The sequence below is a fragment of the Pogona vitticeps genome, chromosome 3 (genome assembly GCF_051106095.1).
Source record: "Pogona vitticeps strain Pit_001003342236 chromosome 3, PviZW2.1, whole genome shotgun sequence".
Taxonomy (NCBI): Eukaryota; Metazoa; Chordata; class Lepidosauria; order Squamata; family Agamidae; genus Pogona; species Pogona vitticeps.
The window spans coordinates 53,495,694-53,516,486 of record NC_135785.1 but is presented as its reverse complement, the minus strand read 5'-3'; the positions used below and the strand labels follow the sequence as shown (position 1 = coordinate 53,516,486).

The following is a 20,793-nucleotide window of genomic DNA, read 5'->3' as shown; positions in this document are numbered from 1 at the left end:
GAGGAACCGGGAAGGGACCGTCCTCGTCCTCGAGATGGCAGTGGAAAGGGGCCTTTTCAAACAAGAGGGGTTTTGTTGCTCTCCTGTTCCGTCAAACCGCTTCCGATTTATGGCGACCTTCTGCGTTAGTGATCTCCAAAGCAGCCTATTAATGGCTGTGTGTTGCGTTATTTTGAAGGGTCCAGCACATTGACACTGTCGTACGAGCTGTATACTCACGGCTTTACATTGTAGCCGAGTGTCATTTCTTCAGTGTTGTCACATGAAAAGATATACTAAAATATTTATGAAATGTGAGAGGTTGTACTCACTTCTGCAATACACTGTATATGAGTGTATAGATGTAACGGTAAAAGTAAAGCTATGAGACAGGTTACAGCAGAGGGAAAGGTTCTGGATTCAGGTTGTGCCTTTCCATTTGGGGTGAGAAAGACCCCTTCTCTCAAAGCTAGAGCAATACTGCCAGTTTCTGAACACATTGAACTCAAATGATCCAAGAGTGACACTCTGCAGGGCAATTTCCTGTGTTTCCGCTTCTTGTAGTAAGGCAGTTGAAAGATAAGTTGTATGTCAGGATAACTTTTATCACACCAGCTTTCAAAAAGAGCTACAAAACTTTACACAAGCTTTACTCAGGCATCCAATAAAAAATATGCCTGGGGGAGGAGTAAGGAAAGGCAGTCTTTCATCATCTTGGCCTTTTCCATGCCACATCTTTCCCTCTGCACCGCCTTTTGTAGCACCAGGCCTTGGGAAGGGGTACTGACCTTAAAAGCTTGGGCAAAATTTCATGCCAAAATTTGTCAAACACAAATATTATCCTTATGTCTGAATTTGAGTTTTGGAGTTTGTCTGCCTCTGAAATCTTTTGTAAGAAGAGGTTCATCCATTTCTCCAAGCTCTGGAAGCCAAAAGTAAACAGGGGTGTATTTATTTATTTTTAAGAATATTTTTATCCCACCTTTCTCCTTAAAAAGGACCCAAGGTGGCTTACATAATTGAAAATACAATATTCAAATGCTAAAAACAGTTAAGTATACAAAAATTACAGACCAGCAAAAGGACTGGTTTCCTAAAACGGACGAACATGGAGTTTTTCTCTACCAAAGTGCTGCTGGTTTGGACTTCTTGAACAAAATGTCAAGCCAAGGGGTGGATATCCACTGGAAGACCTACAAGTGTAAAGGGGTGCAGCAAAATAAGTTTGGAAATCAATGGCCTTTTTGAATTAGAAGAAAGCAAGGAGAGCCTTGGATTTCTAAAATGTCTGGGATTAGTGTACCCTGAGAAAACCTTTAATGTTTCTGTCCTTCACTTTTTCACATGTCAAACAATTATTAAACTTAAATGTGGACAACCATAAATTTAAATTAGACATCCCATTTCAACTACTGAAAGAGCCAATGTGATTTAATGGTTTGAGTGCTGGACTAGAATTCAAAAAGGTGGGTTCAAATATGTGCTTGGGGCAATCAGAATCTCTTGGACTGGTGTGCCTCATAGAGTTGCTGAGAATAAAATATGGGATAAAGAGAGCTGTGTGTAGTGTCGTGAGCTCATCAGAACAATGTAGGTACATGAATGCAACAAATAAGTAAATAAATGATAGGATGCAGAATAAGGGTGCCCTCCTGAACGGGTAATGCATTCAATTTTAAAGGATGGTGGGCATTAAGTCTTAACAGCTGGATGGCTGCACATTCCATATACTGCACTAAACACTTGGCATACATCACATTAAGAATAATTCATTAAGGTATAAGCTATCTTAGGTATAAGGCAGGTATTCAACACTATCTCTAGAAGGTATCTTTTAAAGCTGAAAGATTTACTTGACTTAGTTACAAGATCTGGTTGTTCATTTCTTCACAGGTTATCTTTTGACAGGGAAACCTTATTTAACATTTAGAGGCTACCATCAAGGCACCCTTTGTAAAGAAAATATATACTGGGTCAATTTCCACCTACATGACCAGAAGAAACCCTTTGGGAATGACTATGGAGATGAAACAGTGGTTTCAAATGTACAAAGTATTAATGTACTGGTTTACCTTCTGCTATTGGCAACCCTATCTCACTTGCTGCCATCTGTTTAGGTAATCAAGGCTCCCTTTCTCAGAATTAGGAACCTGAGGTGATGATCATTCACTTACTGTCATGACTCAGTAGGGATATGAAGGGGCCTTTGTTCTGGCTTTTGTGTGATTGGAGGACAACTAGCACCAGTGACTACAAAACTTACCTTTCTATAGAGTCAAATACTGTTGGGCTTAGTGTTTCCTGCTTATAAAAGATTGAACAACTAATCAAGTCCAGGGATGCAGCTTATCACTGCTCAATGAAATATCAGCTGGTCTCATGAAAGCTGTTCTGGTGAGGTCTGGTCAATTTCCCAGATGTGGGCAAAGCAGGGGGTGGCTTGCTGAATGTCATATTTATAGCATTTTATTCCTGTCCAGTAAAAACAAAAGGATTATTACCCCAATGGGATACTGATGAGTTTTCCTGGTAGCTGCTTTCTGTTGTCAGAAGATGGAAGGGGAACTCACAAGTGGTGGGGATGGAGAAACCCCAAAGATACCAGAGACAGAAGCAGACTTCTCTCTCCTAGCAGCAAGGCAGCTTCCTTACTGCTCTGTTAAGTAGTCCTGTGAATTCTGAATAACAAAGCCCTCTTTTTTGTGTCTCTGTGTAGTTGTTCTGTGTAGTATGCTTTTCACTATTCTCCATCAGCCTATCAATGAAAAACTCCTTCCAGTGGCAAGTGACTGGCAAGTGACAGATAAACATTGCAGAGATCCTCCAAGCAACAGAGATAATCCCCAAAGCAACCTACTGTCTATGTTGCACCATTGCTTTTGGTAATACAATGTAGTTTAACTGGAAACAAATGGAGGAAAGAAAGGTTACTTACCTGTAACCATGGTTCTTCGAGTGGTCCTTGGTGAATCCACACGAATGGGTTATTCTGCGCCTGTGCAGGACCTCTCGGAAGTTTCTAGAGCTTAAAGACATGTGATTAGTGGGACGTTCCCCCCCCCCGTGGAGTGCATGCTCCGCCCGCATGAAGTCCCCTTAGTTCCCAAAAAGTTCGCCGCTGTCAGAAAGGCAGAGATGACCAAGTGACAGAGGGGAGGATGGGTGGGATGTGTGGATTCACAGAGGACCACTTGAAGAACCATGGTTACAGGTAAGTAACCTTTCTTCTTCATGGTCCATGTGAATGCACATGAATGGGTGACTAGCAAGCTCACTTACCGGTTGGTGGGCTGTCACATCAAAATGGAAGTAAGAACAGCCCTGCTGAAGCTAGCTTCATTCTTAGCTCTGACATCCAGCCGATAATGAGTGACAAATATTAGAGATGTTTATACCGCGAAGAAAAGCGGTAGAGGTGGAGACAGCCATGGTGGAATGAGCTTTAATAGTATCTGGTGGTGGTTTGCCCATTAGTTCATAGGACAAGGCAAGAGACTGAACTATCCATCTGGAGAGAGTTTGTGATGAAGCTGGAGAGCCCTTGGTGGACCATGATAGCAGAGACAGATGAGGAGACTTTTGGGAAATATTTCTTCTGGAAATGTAAAAGGCCAGGGAGCGTCTGACATCCAGAGTATGATGCATGCGCTCTAGGTCTGATGTCGGAAAGGGAAAAAGAGAAGGGAGGACAAGAGGTTGATTGAGGTGGAAGTCTGAAATGACCTTAGGTAGGAAGGAAACATCTGGATACAAGGTGACTTTGTCAGGGTGGAATTGCAGATATGGTGTGTCAGCTCTGAGAGCTGCCAGCTCACTGGCTCTTCTAGCAGACGTAATGGCACCAAGAAAGAAACTCTTAAGTGAGAGAAGTTTAAAATTAGTAGTGGCTAGAAGTTCAAAGGGAGGACGAGTAAGAGCATGGAGGACGATTTGGAGGGACCATTGGTCTTTGAGGACGACGACTGTTGTGGGGTCCTTTTAAAAATCTGTTTAAAGTAGGGTGGGAGAAGAGCCAAGAAGAATCCGAGCCTGGTGGCTGCTGTGGTACGATAGCAGAGATATACACCTTCAAGGTGGAATGCAAGAGTTCAAGGTGAAAAAGGTGGAGAAGAAAGATAAGAAGAGTGCCTAGGGAGACTGGTGTTGTAGAGTCCTTTGGAAGCAGCAAAGGTGGAAAAGTTTCTACATTTGTAAGAGTACAAGAGTTGAGTGGGGGGTTTCCTGGCCTTGTCTAGAACAGCCGTTATAGAAAGTGAATCCTCCACACTGTTAGATGAAGGGACTTGACATCTTGGTGAAAGACCTTGTCCTTGTCCTCGGTCAGCAGAAGTAGCAGAAGTATGTCGATCAACATTGTTCTGAGCTGGGGGAACAAGGCTGATGAGGCCACCATGGAGCTATGAGGATGGCGTTGGAGCAGAATTGTCGGAGTCAGATTATTGTTATCTGGATTAGAGGGATGGGAGGGAAGAGGGAGAGGAGTTCGGATTCCCAATTGACCATGAAACCCAACCATGAAACTCCTACAGAGTTTAGTTCCTTTCCTGCTCTGGGGCAGTAGTGGTCGCATTTGGTGTTGTGCTGTGTGGCGAACACATCTAGGGTAGGGGCATCCCAACGATGGCAAAGCTGAGTGTATACTGAATTGTCAAGAGCCCATTCGTGGGTACAAGAAGTAAGGCGACTGAGGTGGTCTGCTATGTCATTGTCTTGAGTAGCAACAATGGTGAGTATAGCACCATTCCCAGAGATGAAGGGCGAGATACAGGAGAGAAAGCGAGTGAGTGCCCCCTTGTTTGTTTACATAGTAAAGGGCAGTCATACAGTGGTGCCTCGCTTAACGAGTGCACCGTATAACAACGAAATCGCATAGCGATCTTTTTGAGATCGCTAATGTGATCGCTTACCAATGGCCTCTATGGCCAAAACTCGCACTGTGAAGATCGGTAAGCGTTTCGCTTACCGATCTTTGCATTGCGACGCCGGGAAATCAGCTGTTCGGCGGCTCCAAAATGGCCGCCGGACAACCCAAAATGGCCGCTGCAACCATTTTCGCGCCCTGCCCTCGCTTACTGAGGGCGCGAAAATGGCGGCGCTATGAGGAAACGTCGCTTAACGGTGAGTATAGAAGCCATTGAAACGCATTAAACTAAGTTGAATGCGTTCCAATGGCATTTTTCGTCCCGTTTAGTGATGTTTCCTCATAGAGAGGGTTAATCCGGAACGGATTAACCTCGCTATGCGGGGCACCACTGTATTGTCTGTGGCAAGTTGAACAGCTTGACCTACTATGAGAGGGTGGAAGGCACGGAAAGCCTTGATGATGGCGAGTTCTAGATGGTTGATGTGATAAGTCTGTTCTCGGTTTGACCACAGGGCATGGATTTTGTGGCCCTGATAGCGAGCACCCCATCCCATCCAGTGGGGCTGGTGTCAGTAGTGACCTGGAAAGTGAGCTGGAGTGGAGAGAACGGACGACTCACTGTGAGATGTGGAATGAAGGTCCACCAGGTAAGTTGATGTGCCAATTCTGGAGTGACCAGCAACAGTTTGGAAGGGGGGGGTCGACCAGAGAAAGGTACCAAGCTTGGAGATATCTCATTTTGAGCCTGGCATGTTGGACTACTGCAATGTCCAAATTCGAGGCCATAAGGCTGAGCAGATGTTGAGTCCAATGAGCCAATACTGACGCAAAGGGTCGAAAGGGCTGTATTGTGGTTTTCAGTTTGTCCATTCTCTCCCAAGGGAGAAAGGCTATGGCCATGGATGAATCTGTGGTCTGAGAGGGTTCGAGACGGGACTTGTCGAAATTGACCTTGAGCCGGAGGTCTGCTAGTGTGGAAAGAGTGAAACAAGCGTCTTTTTGAGCTTTTTGATAAGGGTCCTTTTAATAAGAGTCTGATACGATGAGTCAATCGTTGACGTAGAGAAAAACCGTTATGCTTTGTAGGCGGAGGTAAGCTGCGACTGGCGTAAGGCATTTTGTGAAAGTCCGTGGAGCAGTGGAAAAGCCAAAGGGAAGGGAACAAAACTGGTAAGCGATGGCTTCAAAGTAGAAGTGCCTTCAAATTAGAAGTGGAGGTACTTGTGATGATGAGGATGCATAGAGATGTGAAAATATGCGTCTTGAATGTCTATTACGACAAACCAGTCTCTGGAGGAGAGGAGTGGGATAATGGTGTCTAGAGTGACCATCTGGAAGCGGGGCTGGATGTATGTGTTGAGGTGTCTGAGATAGAGGATGGGACGGAGAATGTCTAGGGAGACGGAGGCCTCCATCTCATTTTGGAACCGTGATGTACCTGGAATAGAAGCCAGTGTGAAGATCCTGGTTTGGAACTGTATGAATAGCTTGTTTCTGTAGAAGAGAGACTTCGTCTCGAAGATCAGGCGAGTATGGACTATGTCTGAGGTGACTGACAGGAGGGAGTTCTATGAATTCGAGAAGGTAACTGTGGAAGATGATGGAAAGGACCCAATAGTCATTTCTGATATGGGACCAATTTCGGAAGAAGGGGAAAAGGTGTATGCGGAAAGGAATAGGATAGCTGACCTTGGACTGGAGAAAATCAAAGATACTGTTTGCCCTTTCTTTGGGGTGATGGAAAGCTTGATGACGTTGAGCCTGAGGCTGGAGTCAGAAGGTAGTTGGCCTGGTAAAGGGTCTGTCTGATGTTTGAAGTTTGTATGGACGGTATTGTGGTTGTTGATATGGTTGGTAGAAAATGGAGGGTAAGCCCCACTGGGGTCAGTGGTGGAGGTTGCTTGACTACGAGCTCGAGAGACTTTGCCATACGGAGAACAAGTTGAAAGTAGGAAGTAAAGTCCTCTGATGGAGAAGGTGGATGATTGCCCACCACATCAGAATTGGATGTGGGCAAGCTGGATGGGGACTCCTGAGAAGCTTCAGAAAGAGGATGATGAATGTCAGAAGCTGCCAAGTCGGAAGGAGATCGGTGCTGAGGTTTTGAACAGGTGGTCTGAGTTGCAGGAAGAGAGTGGACAAGCATTTACCCGAATCAGCTGGAGCAGGAGGCGGTTCTGTATATGTGATGGTGACCTGTACAGATGAGGAACGAACCTGGGGAAGGGTGGTGCTAGGTTGGGAGGTAGAGATGGAGATCGGTATGGAGGATGTATGGGAACGTTTTGACATTGGTTGGTCAGATGGCTGAGAGGAGTGGTGTTTAAGAGCCAATTTAGAGGGGATCGAGCCTCTTGGTATGGGTTGAGGCTTTGGTTGACGAGACCAACGGTAGTGTTGAGGTGGTGAAGGTGGCACTGATGTTGAAGACTCAGGTGGGTAAGTGTATGCATACCAAACCCTCTTCGGTTCATCATAGTAGTAGGATTCTGAATACAGATTGATGTTGTCCTCACAGTGTTGAGATCGACTATACCTCTCATAGTAAGAGTCTCAATATAGAAGAGGGAGATGATGTCAAGATGATTTGTGGACATAGTAATAGATCTCTCGATGTGGAGGATCTTGGTGAAAGATGACATCTCTTTGCTAAATGTTTTCAAGGGGGAGATTGATGGAAAGAGGATTCCAAGTTAGACAGCTAGATGATTGTTGCCCGCCCTGGAGATATAGGGCTAGAATGGGCCGAGACCAGGCTGAAAGGAACATCAGCCACCAAGAGGCCAAGACCAGGCGTAAGGCTCATTATGGAAACGGGAGCCTGCCCTTGAGATAGTGGGAGAGGGTCTTCTCCTTCCAACAAAGATTTGGGAACATCTCTCGAGGATTCCTCTAAGATTGGTGAAGGGACATCTGATGGAGGTTCATGAGGTTGAGAAGGCTTAGATTTTTTTTAGCCTTCTTGGATTTAACGTGCTCCTCCTTCTTTTTAGATGAATGATCCTGAGGCTGTGTGGAGGATGATTTCAATACCGACACCAATTTCGACTTCAAAGATTTCGAAGGTCCCTTCGGTTTGGGAAATGGCATGGCTGGGTTGGATACGGATTCAGGCAATTCCTGCCTGGGCACAGGATTTAAAGTAAGCTCCATGGAAGAGGTACGTAGGTGATTAGAGGGAACTTTCCCACAGAAAGGAGTGGAGCCACTAAAGCCGGAGTTTGAAGGCCAGTGTAGTCAGCCTCTTGCACTCTTGGCAAGATAGTTTGCTGCTGTTCCTCCAAACAAAAAAAGGCAGCAGTCGTGACCATCAGATAGGGGGATCTTATTTGAACAAGAAACACACCGCTTGAACAGATCAGGGGGGCATAAAAAGGTGGGAGGAGGAAGGGGGAGGGAGAAAATGAAAGGATGAAAAATATGGAAAAGAGAACGTAAGAAAGAAAAAACTCAGGGGGAAATGTCAATGAGAAATAAAATGAAACCTATAAAGGCAGACATGACGATAGGTGATCACGATTGAAAAGTTAGTTGCTCTAGTCCTCGAGAAGTCTGACCTAAGCAGTGGCTAAAAGGAACTGAGGGGACTTCAAGCAGACGCAGCAGGCGCTCTCCATGGGGGAACGTCCCACTAATCACGTCTTTGAGCTCTAGAAACTTCTGAGATGTCCTGCGCAGGCGTAGAATAACCCATTCGTGTGCATTCACAGAGACCATGAAGCAGCAGCTATGGAAATCGATTAAGATGGAACTGGTATCTCCAACCTGTTCCTCTCCTTTATTTCTTTTTCAATCCAGTCTTCCCCTGCTCTTTTCCATGGCATCTAGAATAGGTATGTTACATCCAATGGCTGTCGTCCTATTTTTCCAAGCTCTATCATTCTACTTTGAAAGTGAGGGGTGAAGATAAGTGCAGAGAACAAAGCTGTATTAAATTTCAATATAATTATCTCCAATTATATAAGCTGCTTCTCACTACTACTTTCTTTTTGCTATTTTCTCTGATGGAGAATATATTTCCCCATATAGTTTCTTATGATCACAAACTAAGCCAGGATTTGGGGGGGGGGGGCTTTTTAAAGATTTTGACTACATGCTAATATAAACTACTATATTTTCACTGCTCAGTAAGATACCTGAATTATAATGAATTATTCTCCAAGGTGGCGGGAAGAGATACTTTTTCAGCAGACTATTCCATTATTCCAGAACCAGCTGCCTGAAGATTATTTTTGGAATGAAAAAATCCAAAACTGTCACTTTCAAAGATAACTTTGACTGCAGTAAGCATGCTAGCATCTAACAAAGGATACCGCTCTAGCACCAAGCTGGACATTATTTCCATGCCTGTGCAGGTATAGTTGCAATTACATTCAGAGAAGGTTCTTTATGTGTATATTATAGTGGAGGAAGAAGGGCTGGATCAGAACCGCTGTTCACCTGTAACATGCTCTCAGACCTTCACCACCTGGCACAATAATTTTCCTACTGTTGACTGAGAAGCATGCTGAAAAAACTGAGCTGACTTCCAGGCTAAGAGGGAAAACCACCAGCTGTCTTCCTTATCTCTGCAGGAAAATTTGAGTTTGGGATTCTTTTACCTCTCTCAGGCCTAGAATTGTTATACAACATGAAGATATGTAATATAAGGGAATATGTCCTTGGATTTTATTTGAAAGTATACACTCAATCCCCAGGTTCCAAATTAAAAACTTTATTAATATTAGACATGGGGGTGAAAAATATAAAAAAAGAAAGAGAAAAATTAGTCAAACAGCAAAAGAAGCAACAAAAACAGTTCAGATTTTACATAGCCTAACAATAGGTCAAGTTACATGCAGTTAGCATTGGTCTCATAATGACATCCAGGAAAAGTCTTCGATATATAATAGTCTCTAATTTAAACCTGTGGGGCTGGAGGGAAAATGAGGTGGACTGAGTGTCCACCACCTTACGAAGGTGAGGAGGTGAAATGGGATCACAGCAATCTTCCTGTCAGATGTGTTCTATGTGAGAGTTAGTTCTCTATAACAGGGAGCAAATCATATCAACAGGCAAACAAAAGCCTCTCAACTGGAAAAGCTCCTAAATTACTCTTGTCAGCACAGCGATCCGTTACTGCACCACAATGGACTACTTGTATTGAACAATGCAACAGAGGAGCTAATGTGTTCACCATGCTGTTTATCACTTTGAAACACACTTTGAAAAAAAACAAACCCTTATATCAAAGAGCCCTTAAAACTTGAAGAAAAAATCATTTTACTGCTTTGACACATGTGCCACACATTTCTCAGTGTGAGCATGAAAGTCTGTGTATACTATTACTCCCACATTAAAATACTGGCTGAAATCCTGTCAGCACTTGTAGAATGCTGATGATATCAAAAGGAGGTGATTTTTAGAAACTAAACACTTCCTACTTTGGTCCTGCTGACCCCATGGTCCCTTTCATACTGTGGAAACCACGGGAGCTGCAAGATGGGAGGAAGACTTCAATTACTAAATATAGCTGCTGCTATGATGCCAGCAGCAATTTTTTGATAATCTACAGCTTCCTCCTCCCATCCCACAGCTTCCATAAATGAAAGGAGGAAATAAAATGCAAACTAAATTACCTTATAGAAAGTTGTTTTTTCCTTTTGTTTTGTTTTTTAAGCAAAGCAAATGTCTGTGGGCTCCCAGTGTCTGAAAGTCTGCAAAGTCAACTGGCATGAAATCAAAAGGACTTCAATCAGCCACATCACCCGATGTAGCTCCCTTATCCTCTTCGCATAGTCTTCAAAACTATTAGCTATTGTCAGACGTCTTTACAAGCTGTGGTAAAGGACCACCATTTCAGGTTCATAGGAGTGTTAGTGGACAAAATTTTTATTTCATCATCATTCTTATTACTAATAATTCCTAAATATAAGCTGATATTTCTCAATGCTGAAGATAAGCTTATGGACCTTCCCCACAATTTCTTAAGATAAACAGAGAACAGTATATTTAAAGGAAGCAGTTCAGAGGCAGATTTGCTATGCTATATGGCCAAGCTGAGACCATTATGAACTATCGACCTCTGCCACAGAATAGTAGAGGGTTTTAAAGCACTGCATGAAGAACAGTATGCTTTTGTGCCCACTCTTTCTGCAACATTATACAGAGACATGTCTTTTACATTCACTTTTGCAATTTATTCTATTTCTCACATGGTCTCAAAATACAATTTTACATAGTCCATTGTTCTGCTATAGATACAGTAGGTCTAAAGACAGTCATGAAAGTGGCATTCCAATCAGTATGCAATGAAAACTGATAACCTTGAAAGCTGTGTCAATAAATCGCTTTGCAGCCTGAGCGAGGGACAGATCCAGATTTTCAAAACTATCACATAGCTAACTTAAAACAGTGATACATTTGAGTTTATGTTAACAGTATAAAAATCAAGATGCTCCCTCCCCCCAACTACATAATGCCTTAAAATCCATATCATATTTTTATTTTTTCTGACATTCCATTAAACCTAAACCATATGGCCAGCTGCTATTCATACACTCAAAGCCACAGAAAATTAGTGAAAACCATATTGGAATTATGTAGGACCTACAATCATAGTCTGCTCCCCAAGTGAAATGTACTTGCTGCAGTTTAAATACTTTGCTATTAAAACTGTTCACATAGTGAAAATCAAATGCCTGTGAGTGTAACTATAACCGAGGCGAACTGTCAGCTTCTCAATGGAGGCAGCAAACTATATTGACAAAATATTGCCATTTGAAAAAGCATACTAAAACTTCAAGTCTACAGATACATAGGGGGTTTACAGAAAGAAGATCAACTCGGTTCAAATCTTTCTCACAAGTAGTAATTTTTAAAGGAAGTTAGATACAATTGATTGCAGAAAAATGAACCAAATGTGGTGTGATCTAGGCAGATTGCCTTGTGAGAAAAAGGCATCAAAAGAACTGCAATAACTCTTACTAATCAATACATCTTCCTCCCAACTACATTTTCTAGTCATGCAGCTTTCATTTTTTAGCTTTCTGTAAAAAATGTAAATGTTCGGAACAAGCAGTAATAACACTAAAATAAGGTGACTACTTAAAATTATGAGTAAAATATGCTTATTTTGTTCATGAAAAGTCTATCCACAAACGTGCATGACTTGGGAGACCCTGATTTAATTCAACTGACTGAACATGGGGAGACTGGGGAGCTGCAAGTCAGTGTTCCCTCCTTCCACCCACCAGTGTGGACAGGCAATTGACTGGCTGTCAACAGCAGTAACCTTCTCACTGGATTGTCTTCTGACCAGTTTTTCCCCAGCAGGAGAAAACAGAATTCAGTGTCTATTTCACCTTTTGAGAATTCATCCTATAAAGGAATGACCCTTCCAGATCAGCACTCTTCCTTTTCCAAACAAGCATTTCTAGTGAAATACATGAGGCACAGAAGAAAAGGCCAGTAGTGAAGTTGGCTTTAGTCCCTCTGCGGTTAGACATTATTCAAAAGTGCTGTCTCAGAACAATACCACTTTGCTTTGGAAAGCAAAATAATTACAAAACAATTAAACACAAAGTGTCAGCATACAGCGAGTTTATATATATTTACACACTTAAATTTACACTTCTGTCACTGTGTGACTTTGCCACAGACAAATGCACAGTTTATCCCTACAAAGCACAAAGCTTAACCAATATTCTTTAGACATTATGGCAATTCCCCTCCCTACCAGTAAGCAAAACAACCAACAAACCCTGGAGTTGTATTCTCGAAGGCTGGAGTTGTCAAGTGTTCGGCTTTCTCTACTCAGCTTGTTTTCCTCTGTAAAAGGAGAAATCCCACATCATGACACAGGGGGATAGAGAAAACAGCCATTCTGTTGCATACAGATATGGAGACATGTAACTGCCACCAGTATATCCTTGGGAATTCATTCACATGAAACCTCCTCCTGAGGCTACATCATATGCCATATTCCTTGGCACTTTGCTGGGACCAGGAAATGAGGATGACCAGTATCAGTGATCTAAACAGTATTTTCAGCAGCATCTCAGAGAGGGTAACGGATGGATTTTCTTATAATTCCTGTCAGGCCAGCTGACTGCTGCCTTTGCATGGACAGACAATAAGATAAACCTCAGGCTCACCACTCTCCAACAGTTAGGTGATTACAATATCAAAAGTTCACTGAGACACTCCTTATAGGCTCCTTCCAAGGATAACAACATCCTTTGGAAATCCCTCCATTTTAGCAATTTCAAAGCATCCCAACTTGCTGTAAAATTCCAAGATTCTTTTATCATCTGGTCTGACTTCACAAAAAGCCCCACGGGAGCCTAAAAAGGAGAGGGAAGGGTGGAAGCAGAAAAGAGTTACTTAAGTGGAAACTTTGCAAACATCATTAGTTTTCTCTGAAAAGTTCAAGGTGCTCTGTCCATTTCTGGCTCAACATCATGAACATCTGCAACAGTATAGATGTTTATGTGCACTGCTTCTTATCATTCAAACCCCACCCCCAGTTCATTATGCTGTCAAAGGTTGAGTGCTACAGACATTGAAGAGATCTAAAAAGCTGTTTTCAGTATGCACAAAGGCTTGGCCATGTTCTTAGAATTTTAAGCTGAAACATCATATACATTTTGCATACATAACTAAAGTCTGATTTTTTGTGGAACTAGTTGTATGATTTTCTAGATTTCAGTCACCATATGTTTACCAATATTTTAAGGAAGTGTGGTTCACAAAGAACAGCTCCAAATGAAGTCTTGTCTAGGATAACCAGCCATGATGTGGGCATCCGAAAGAGATACATTATTGCCCATCTTTGAATCAGTGAAGCGACTCTTACACCAACTTGCTTGCTGCCCATGCATACACAGTAAGTGGCACTACTGTCACAAATATTGCAGATTTTTGTTCTTAATTTAAAAACGTATTTTTACTACTGTACCCAGTGTGGATAGAGTAATGGATTAGGACACAGGAGACGTGGGTCTGGATCCCAGCTTGGCATTGGAAACTCACGGGGGTGAGGGATTAGTAAAACCACTCCTTAAATATCCCACTTACTTTAAACGTCCTATTAATGTTGCTATAATGTAGTTATGGCTTGATGGCACATAACACATATGTTGTCCCTAACAGATAGCTACTTGAAAATCCAAAGTACCTCTAAACAAAAACTCTGAAGAGTAAGAGGTAGATGGACAGAAACCTCACTTGGCAGGAAATTCTAGTGTAAAGCCATACCACTGGCCATTTCCTGGTAATCTTTTACTTCTGAAGATAAGGGCACAATAAGTGGGACTTTTAAAGGTTTACTTTAGGGGAACAGGATAAGAACATACAGAAGGCCATTACTCTTGAGAAACTGACAACATATAGGGACGAGCTGCTGAATTCTGAGTAAGTTGCCATTTCAAATAAAATATTGGGGGGGGGGGGAAGATACATAAACATCACATTATAATAATTTAATTCTGTAGAATATATGAAAATTCCAGATCAGCATTATAGACACAGCATGTTTATTTTGTCTAGCAGACAAACTCCTGCATATATTTGCACACAAGTTAAGACAGCTGCAGGAACTTACCATTTGCCTTGAGGGAGGATAGAAGGCAGGCCATCATGCTTTTAGCCACACTTGGATCAGTCACCTTTTTATGGATGTCAATCTTTATCAGTGATGGGAAATTGGCAAGGAATGTTTCTGGCAGAACTTCTTGTTCCTCATGGAAGCTCAGCATTATTTTCTTTAATGCACAAACCAGAAGCAACCTTTTAGAATCAGACCCTGTGCACAGTGTGTCACCAATAAAGAGGGCTTGGTTTTGGAGGTATCCTCATCAATATGATTCCATATTAACCCAGAAAGGAGCTGAATGCAGTAGACTGTGAACAGTTCCTTTCTTCACCTAACTTGATACAGATCTGCACATTTTTTACTAGAAAGCTTTGGCTGGAAAAACTGCAATCTCCCCTCTGGAAGCTGGTGTCTCTCATAATCTGAACCTCTCATGAACAACATTCTCTCTAATTTTCAGTCCAGGTTGGCGGGCTCTGCCCCGTGGGTGCACAACAGCCCCCCTGCGCCGCATGGGGTTCCACCGCAACCTGAACCAAAGGAGCTGAAAACTACTGCTGTGGGTGCACAGAGGAGAAGCCTGAGTGGAGGGGAGCGTACGTGCACACTTCAGAGGGACCTTTGCTCACAAGTGATATTTTTAAAAGACTGAGGATCTCAATCCTGAGACATAATGAAGAGATGCAGCTCACAAGGCAAAATAAAATAAAATAAAAAATAAAACTCAATATAACTCAAAAGTTACAAGAAACTGTAGATGGGGGTTTCTAGAGGTCAAAGCAGAACTACTACTGGGGACTCCATGACTTACATGTTGTAATTGTGAAGCCTTGATATTGGAAAGTTCCAGGGCCGGTTATCCCCAGACTTACCAGGATTCTAAAGCCAATATGGAAGAGAAGCATGAAGAAATACAGAATGGTTGTACAAGTCAAGCATACACCAGCGTGACTAACCTCTGCTTCCGATAACTCTTTGTCACTGCTTGGCTTAGTGTATTTCTCTTGCATGAAGGGAATCCAGGCAATTTTGCATTTCTTAATGAAAGGAGTTACATCAACAGTGCCCAGCGCATAACCACAGATACCATCTTCATCTTCCAAAACAAAGCAGTAATCTGGGCTGAGGGAAAGTAACCCACCAACCAGCCTGATAGAAAATGAAAAAACAACAATGCAGGAAGCAGAACACTTGCTAAACCCAAAGTCAAAAAAGCAGAAATCACAGATGTCTCATTAAATAATCTATGCAACAACCCTTGAGCCTGGATTGTTATCCAAAGAAACCTATGTGTTAGCCACAGTTGTTACTCTTAAAGTTACATATAGCTAAGTATTATTTTTATGTAACATGCCACTAACATGTTCTTGTTTCATTATTTTTAAAAGTTGTTGAAAACATAACATCCGATTCCTATGACAACAATAGAAAATGCAATATTTTAGAAGCAACAAATTAAGTAACTTGTTCCTCACAAGTAATGTGCTCAAGTTAACATTTCAACATAGAAAAAAGGGCAAAAGGACATCTTCATTACCCCTGAAAGTAACACGCAACAGGTAATGTCATTATTTGTAACTCATTATTTCCAAACTCTCAATACACAAATAACTCAGAAAAAATTAAACAGAGAAGAGGTTTTGCAATATTAGCACAATACGTCAAGCGAAATGAATGGCTTATTTAACTTTTAGGCTTAATAAATATACATTTAATTGCCATAAACTAAGAAACAAGTATAGGTGCTTGCCATAGCAAGCTTAAATACAACTCGCAGCTCAACCATAATAACTATGATGATTTCTTAATTTGTAGCAATTCACCAGATTTACTCCAAACCGTTATGCTAGTGTTCAAACACAACAGAGGTTTGGCCCAGGAACTGCATCATTTTAAACTATAAATCTCAAGAACAAACTGCTAAAAGGATTTAAGGAAATTACTCCAAGTGGGGGCAACTTTATGGCTCAGCTAACTAAGCTGGCTGGTACCCTAGCAGACCCAAGGAAACTGCTTGTTCCCGAGAAAGCAGAAGTTATACATTACAATGTTTTGACTAATCCAAAACATCAAAAATATATAAACAGAGATTTCTATCTTGTTTAAGGAACATCTCCCAAGAAGCACAGGAAAGTGTTTTTGCAAATGGGAGAAATCTCTGCTGAGAAATTGGGTGAGAAATATTTAATGTGATGTGAATTATTTACTGTCTTTATGCTTTGCTAAAACTGGTTTAATAACAAAATGTACTGTAATAGCGCTTTTAAGTGATTGTATGAGAGTTTTATCTAATTAATAGTTTTGCTAAGAAAATAACCTTTTACTAAAGGAAAATAGTTTTTCCTTTTATTCTTGAATTACTAAACCCAAGTCTTATGTTGTTTAAACAAACGCTCATATTTTGCTAGAACGGACTTCTTTTTAAGGATTACTCATTTATATGAACTAAAAAGATCTGTATTAGAGGACTGTTATTTTTGCAAAACACACTCATGTAGTTTTTTTTTAGTATATATTCGAAGTATATTTTACATTTTTCGCTCATATTTCTCAATTGCTTGGTTGTTAATAAACCTTTTTTTAAAAAAGGAGGAGTCATTTTTTAACATTTCAAAGTCAAAAAATGAAAGGGTATCCAGGAATAAAGAACTAAGTGTACAGTAACAAGGTACAGTATCTTTTGAGACCACCTTGAAAATCCTTGTCATATGTGTGAAGGACACAAGTCTATAAGTCTCTCACAGGAAGTCTGTAGATCTGGAGCCCTACAGAGCAGTGGTCCCCAACCTTGGGCCTCCAGATGTTCTTGGACTACAATTCCCAGAAGCCTTCACCACCACCTCTGCTGGCCAAGATTTCTGGGAGTTGAAGTCGAAGAACATCTAGAGGCCCAAGGCTGGGGACCACTGTTATAGAGGACATTCAGATTTCCCCCCTTGGAAACTGACAAGTGCCAATTCTGTCTGCCAAACTTTCAGGATGTCTGAAAGACTCAGAAAGCTGAAGGTCTGCAAGCTGCTAAGGAAAACACCTCATCACTGAATACTAGTGAAGTCTCAACCACAAAATTAAATGAATAATTTGTACCTAATTTGGTTCCTCTTTCTCCCCCGTCCCTTCTTAAATTTATTTTTCGACAAGAGGTACATTATTACTATAAAAATGCAGTGTATACTGCAGCATGTACAAGTTTCTTTCAGGATTGCACATACTTGTCTCCAATTAGGTCTGGCTGACTATGGAAAGGCTGGTCAGTTTCATCATCATACATTTCTCTGCAGATTTTGTAGACAGATGCCTGAAGACATAAAAAAAAGCACTATGTGAGTTTCCATTTCCAGTATACATACCTGATTTTAATGTTTAGTTTTGAAGCTATTCTCTCCCATTAAAAAAAAACAGACCTTATTCCTATCCAGTTATTATATCCTCCTGTCCTTCAGCAGGCTTACAGAGAAGTGCACAGCTTTCATTCCACTGTCACTAAGCTATTCAACTAATAGCCAAGGAGTGAAGTGGAGGGTTCCTACTTGCATGTAGAAAATCTGGGAAAAATCTGGCTTCTTGATCATATGTAGAGATTGCATGTGAGCAAAACTGTTTATCTTCATATTCTTCAGTAACTGTATGAAGAAACTGTCAATGGAAGTAAGATGAGATGCTCCCCTCTAAATGTTCTGAGGAAAACAATTCTAAGTGTCTGAACAGGACTATGCTAATTCTTCACTAGAGTCCATCTTTTTATACCAGCTTAATTTTAACAGGCATTGCAGATGATAATGTGCAAATGTGCTAAATGTACTGGGGAAATATGAATTCAAATCCACTTTGAATCATGAAATTTACTTTATGGATTTGGGATAGCATTAAAAGAATCTGTTGGCCTCTGTGAGCTCCCTAAGAAAAATGGAGCACAAATGCATGACAGAAAAATACAAAATCCCCATAATGTTTTTGAGATGTTGCATTGTTCCCATAAAGTCCAGCAGTATATTGGATGACATTATTAACTGTACATCCCTTTTGTAAGACAAAAACTCCTAATATATATAAAAAAGTGCTTTTCCTGCTTCAGTTAAAAGATATTGATTGCCCTTTGAAAATTTATTGGCCAAAATCCTGATGCCTAGTTTAGTAAATCACACTAGAAAAGGCCCACTTAATCAACAGGGACTTAGTGAGTCAATTCCCCCAGAATTTCCACTTCTTTAAACGAGTCAACTCTGTGATTTACCATGCTACAATGTAGCTGACTCACCAAATCTCTAGTGATTCAATGGGCCTACTCTAGTGTGATTTACTACATGAAGTAACAGGGCTTTTGCCACTGGGTTTTCACATGAAAAATGTGCCCTTTTAAAAGGTTGAGTGGGGTTAGAAAAACAGTCTCTAGCTGGCAGCTCATCCTATGCATATTTATCATCCATAATATTCAAAATAGCTTATACAGTATTATTGCCACAAATGCCGGTGATTTGCAATGAGCTCATAATCAGGCACTCAACCTTGCTACCAAAAGCAAATATTCCCCTTTGAGCCACACCTCACCCAAGCATTCAGAAGATTTATTAATGAAAAAGTAAAGATGACAACTGGTGCTACTGATATGCTCTTCTGACCATGACAACAAGAACAGCCTATGAATTTGGATTACCTCATCCTTAGGGAAATAGGGCCTGATGGTGTACACTTTGGAAGTAGGAGTCAAAGGAGGTGGCTGAAAAAAGAGGTCATTTGCTCCTTCAATAGGCAGCAAACGCTGTGAAAATAAATAATCAGTATGAGCGTTTGAGAAGCAAGATACAATACATTCTTGGGCGTGCATTGCAGACTCCCAAGTTAACTTTTGCTACTGCAGGTACCCCAGAGGGAGGTAGGGTTTTGAAGACTTTACAAATGTAAGGACCACTTTGCCATTTTATCTGAATAGAAAATTTTAAGATACACAACTGCTACACAGCACTTAATGGAGTTTACATTAAACTCAATTCTGCTTTAGCATTATTTCACCAAATCTCATTTATGCTCTGAGCATAACATAGCCAAGTTAAGAGGAAAGGTTTGGTCTGAAGAGGGTTAACTGGCCAGAGGAGACACTAACCCAAAAACAACGTGCTGACTCAATTGGCTGTGCGCAGAGAGCACCTGTGAGGGGGAAGAAAGTAAGCCACTGAAAATCCATGAGCCAATTCAAGCATAGAACAAACAGACCTTTAGGACTAGTTTGCCAATTGGGTTGTTAGGAACACAAAGTAACAATTTTGACTTGTGATGATTCTAGAGTACACAGCATCATGGTCCCTTTGCTCATGGAGTTCTCGCTGGCAGACAAGCAGGCGCGCATTGTGCAATTGCGGGCGCAGATAAAAACGCTGTGCGACCTGCAAAGAAACAATGTGAAATGTACAACTAAAGCCGCTGCGCTTCGCAGGCGCATGGGAATGGCAGCATCTCCTTGGGATATTACTGTAGAAATGGGAGGAAAATTATTTAAAAAGAAACCTGTCAGGCTATTTGGGTTTGGGACCAGAAAGCCTTCGGCAGACCAAGCCTTCCAGCCCTCTGATGTGCAATAAAAGATTTCTCAAACAAAGACAATGTCATTCAGTTGTGAATTCATATTGATACCTGGAACTCTCCTGCTAGACCACCTCTAAAGGCCCAGGGTTCTTGGTCTCCACTTAAGAACTGTGCTGAAGATTGACTACGACACCCTGTGGAGATCAGATCCAAGCGGAGAATGTTACGAGAAGGGGGATTGTCCTGAGATACTAAAATGTCCAACAAGCTAACACACACTTTGTGGGAAGAGTTGTCTAACTGAGCTATTATCCAAGAACCTGCAGGGCTGTAATAATGATGCACAGTAGGTAAATACTAAAACTTACTAGGTGCTTCTGCTTTTTATTAATAAAACCAAACTAGTTTTTCAACAATAGCCTTCTAGAGCAGACAGTTCAACATGGTTAAAAGCTGCTAATATGACCCTTACCATATATGTACATCAGATAAACAAAGGATAAGCTTGATAGTCCTGTTCTTTCCTCACTATGAACATTTAGAAGTTTTATGGAACAAGGAAAAAAGCAGGTGCCCCATCTTGTCCAATAAAGAATGTAATTAGTCATTATCACAGCCTCTTGAAAATACTTGGACTTGTCTGAAGTCACATTTTCATGTTGAATCTTGCCAGAAAACTAGGTTTGGTGTGAGATAAAACAGCACAAACAGCAATGCAGAACAGAGGCCTATTTTATAAGATTAGAGACCACCTCCGTCTTGTGTGGCCCTCCTTACATACAACCACACAACACAGCACAGACTTTGTCACCCATAAAGGCAACAATGGCTCCTGTTGCCACATTTTATTTCCCCA

General features: G+C 41.4%; 1 protein-coding gene across 1 annotated transcript in view; it reads right to left on the bottom strand.

Annotated features, from left to right (window-relative positions):
- Window positions 1-9,541: 9,541 nt before the first annotated feature.
- OGA (O-GlcNAcase) overlaps window positions 9,542-20,793 on the bottom strand; it is a 45,134-nt gene continuing 33,882 nt past the window's right edge. Inside the window, exons 11-16 of the mRNA XM_020790780.3 lie at window positions 20,046-20,131; window positions 19,072-19,176; window positions 17,630-17,715; window positions 15,374-15,566; window positions 14,427-14,586; window positions 9,542-13,167 (exon numbers count right to left, since the gene is read on the bottom strand). Of these exons, the coding sequence (XP_020646439.2) occupies window positions 13,031-13,167; window positions 14,427-14,586; window positions 15,374-15,566; window positions 17,630-17,715; window positions 19,072-19,176; window positions 20,046-20,131 (767 nt within the window). The 3' untranslated portion in view covers window positions 9,542-13,030. The remainder of the gene's footprint in view (window positions 13,168-14,426; window positions 14,587-15,373; window positions 15,567-17,629; window positions 17,716-19,071; window positions 19,177-20,045; window positions 20,132-20,793) is intronic.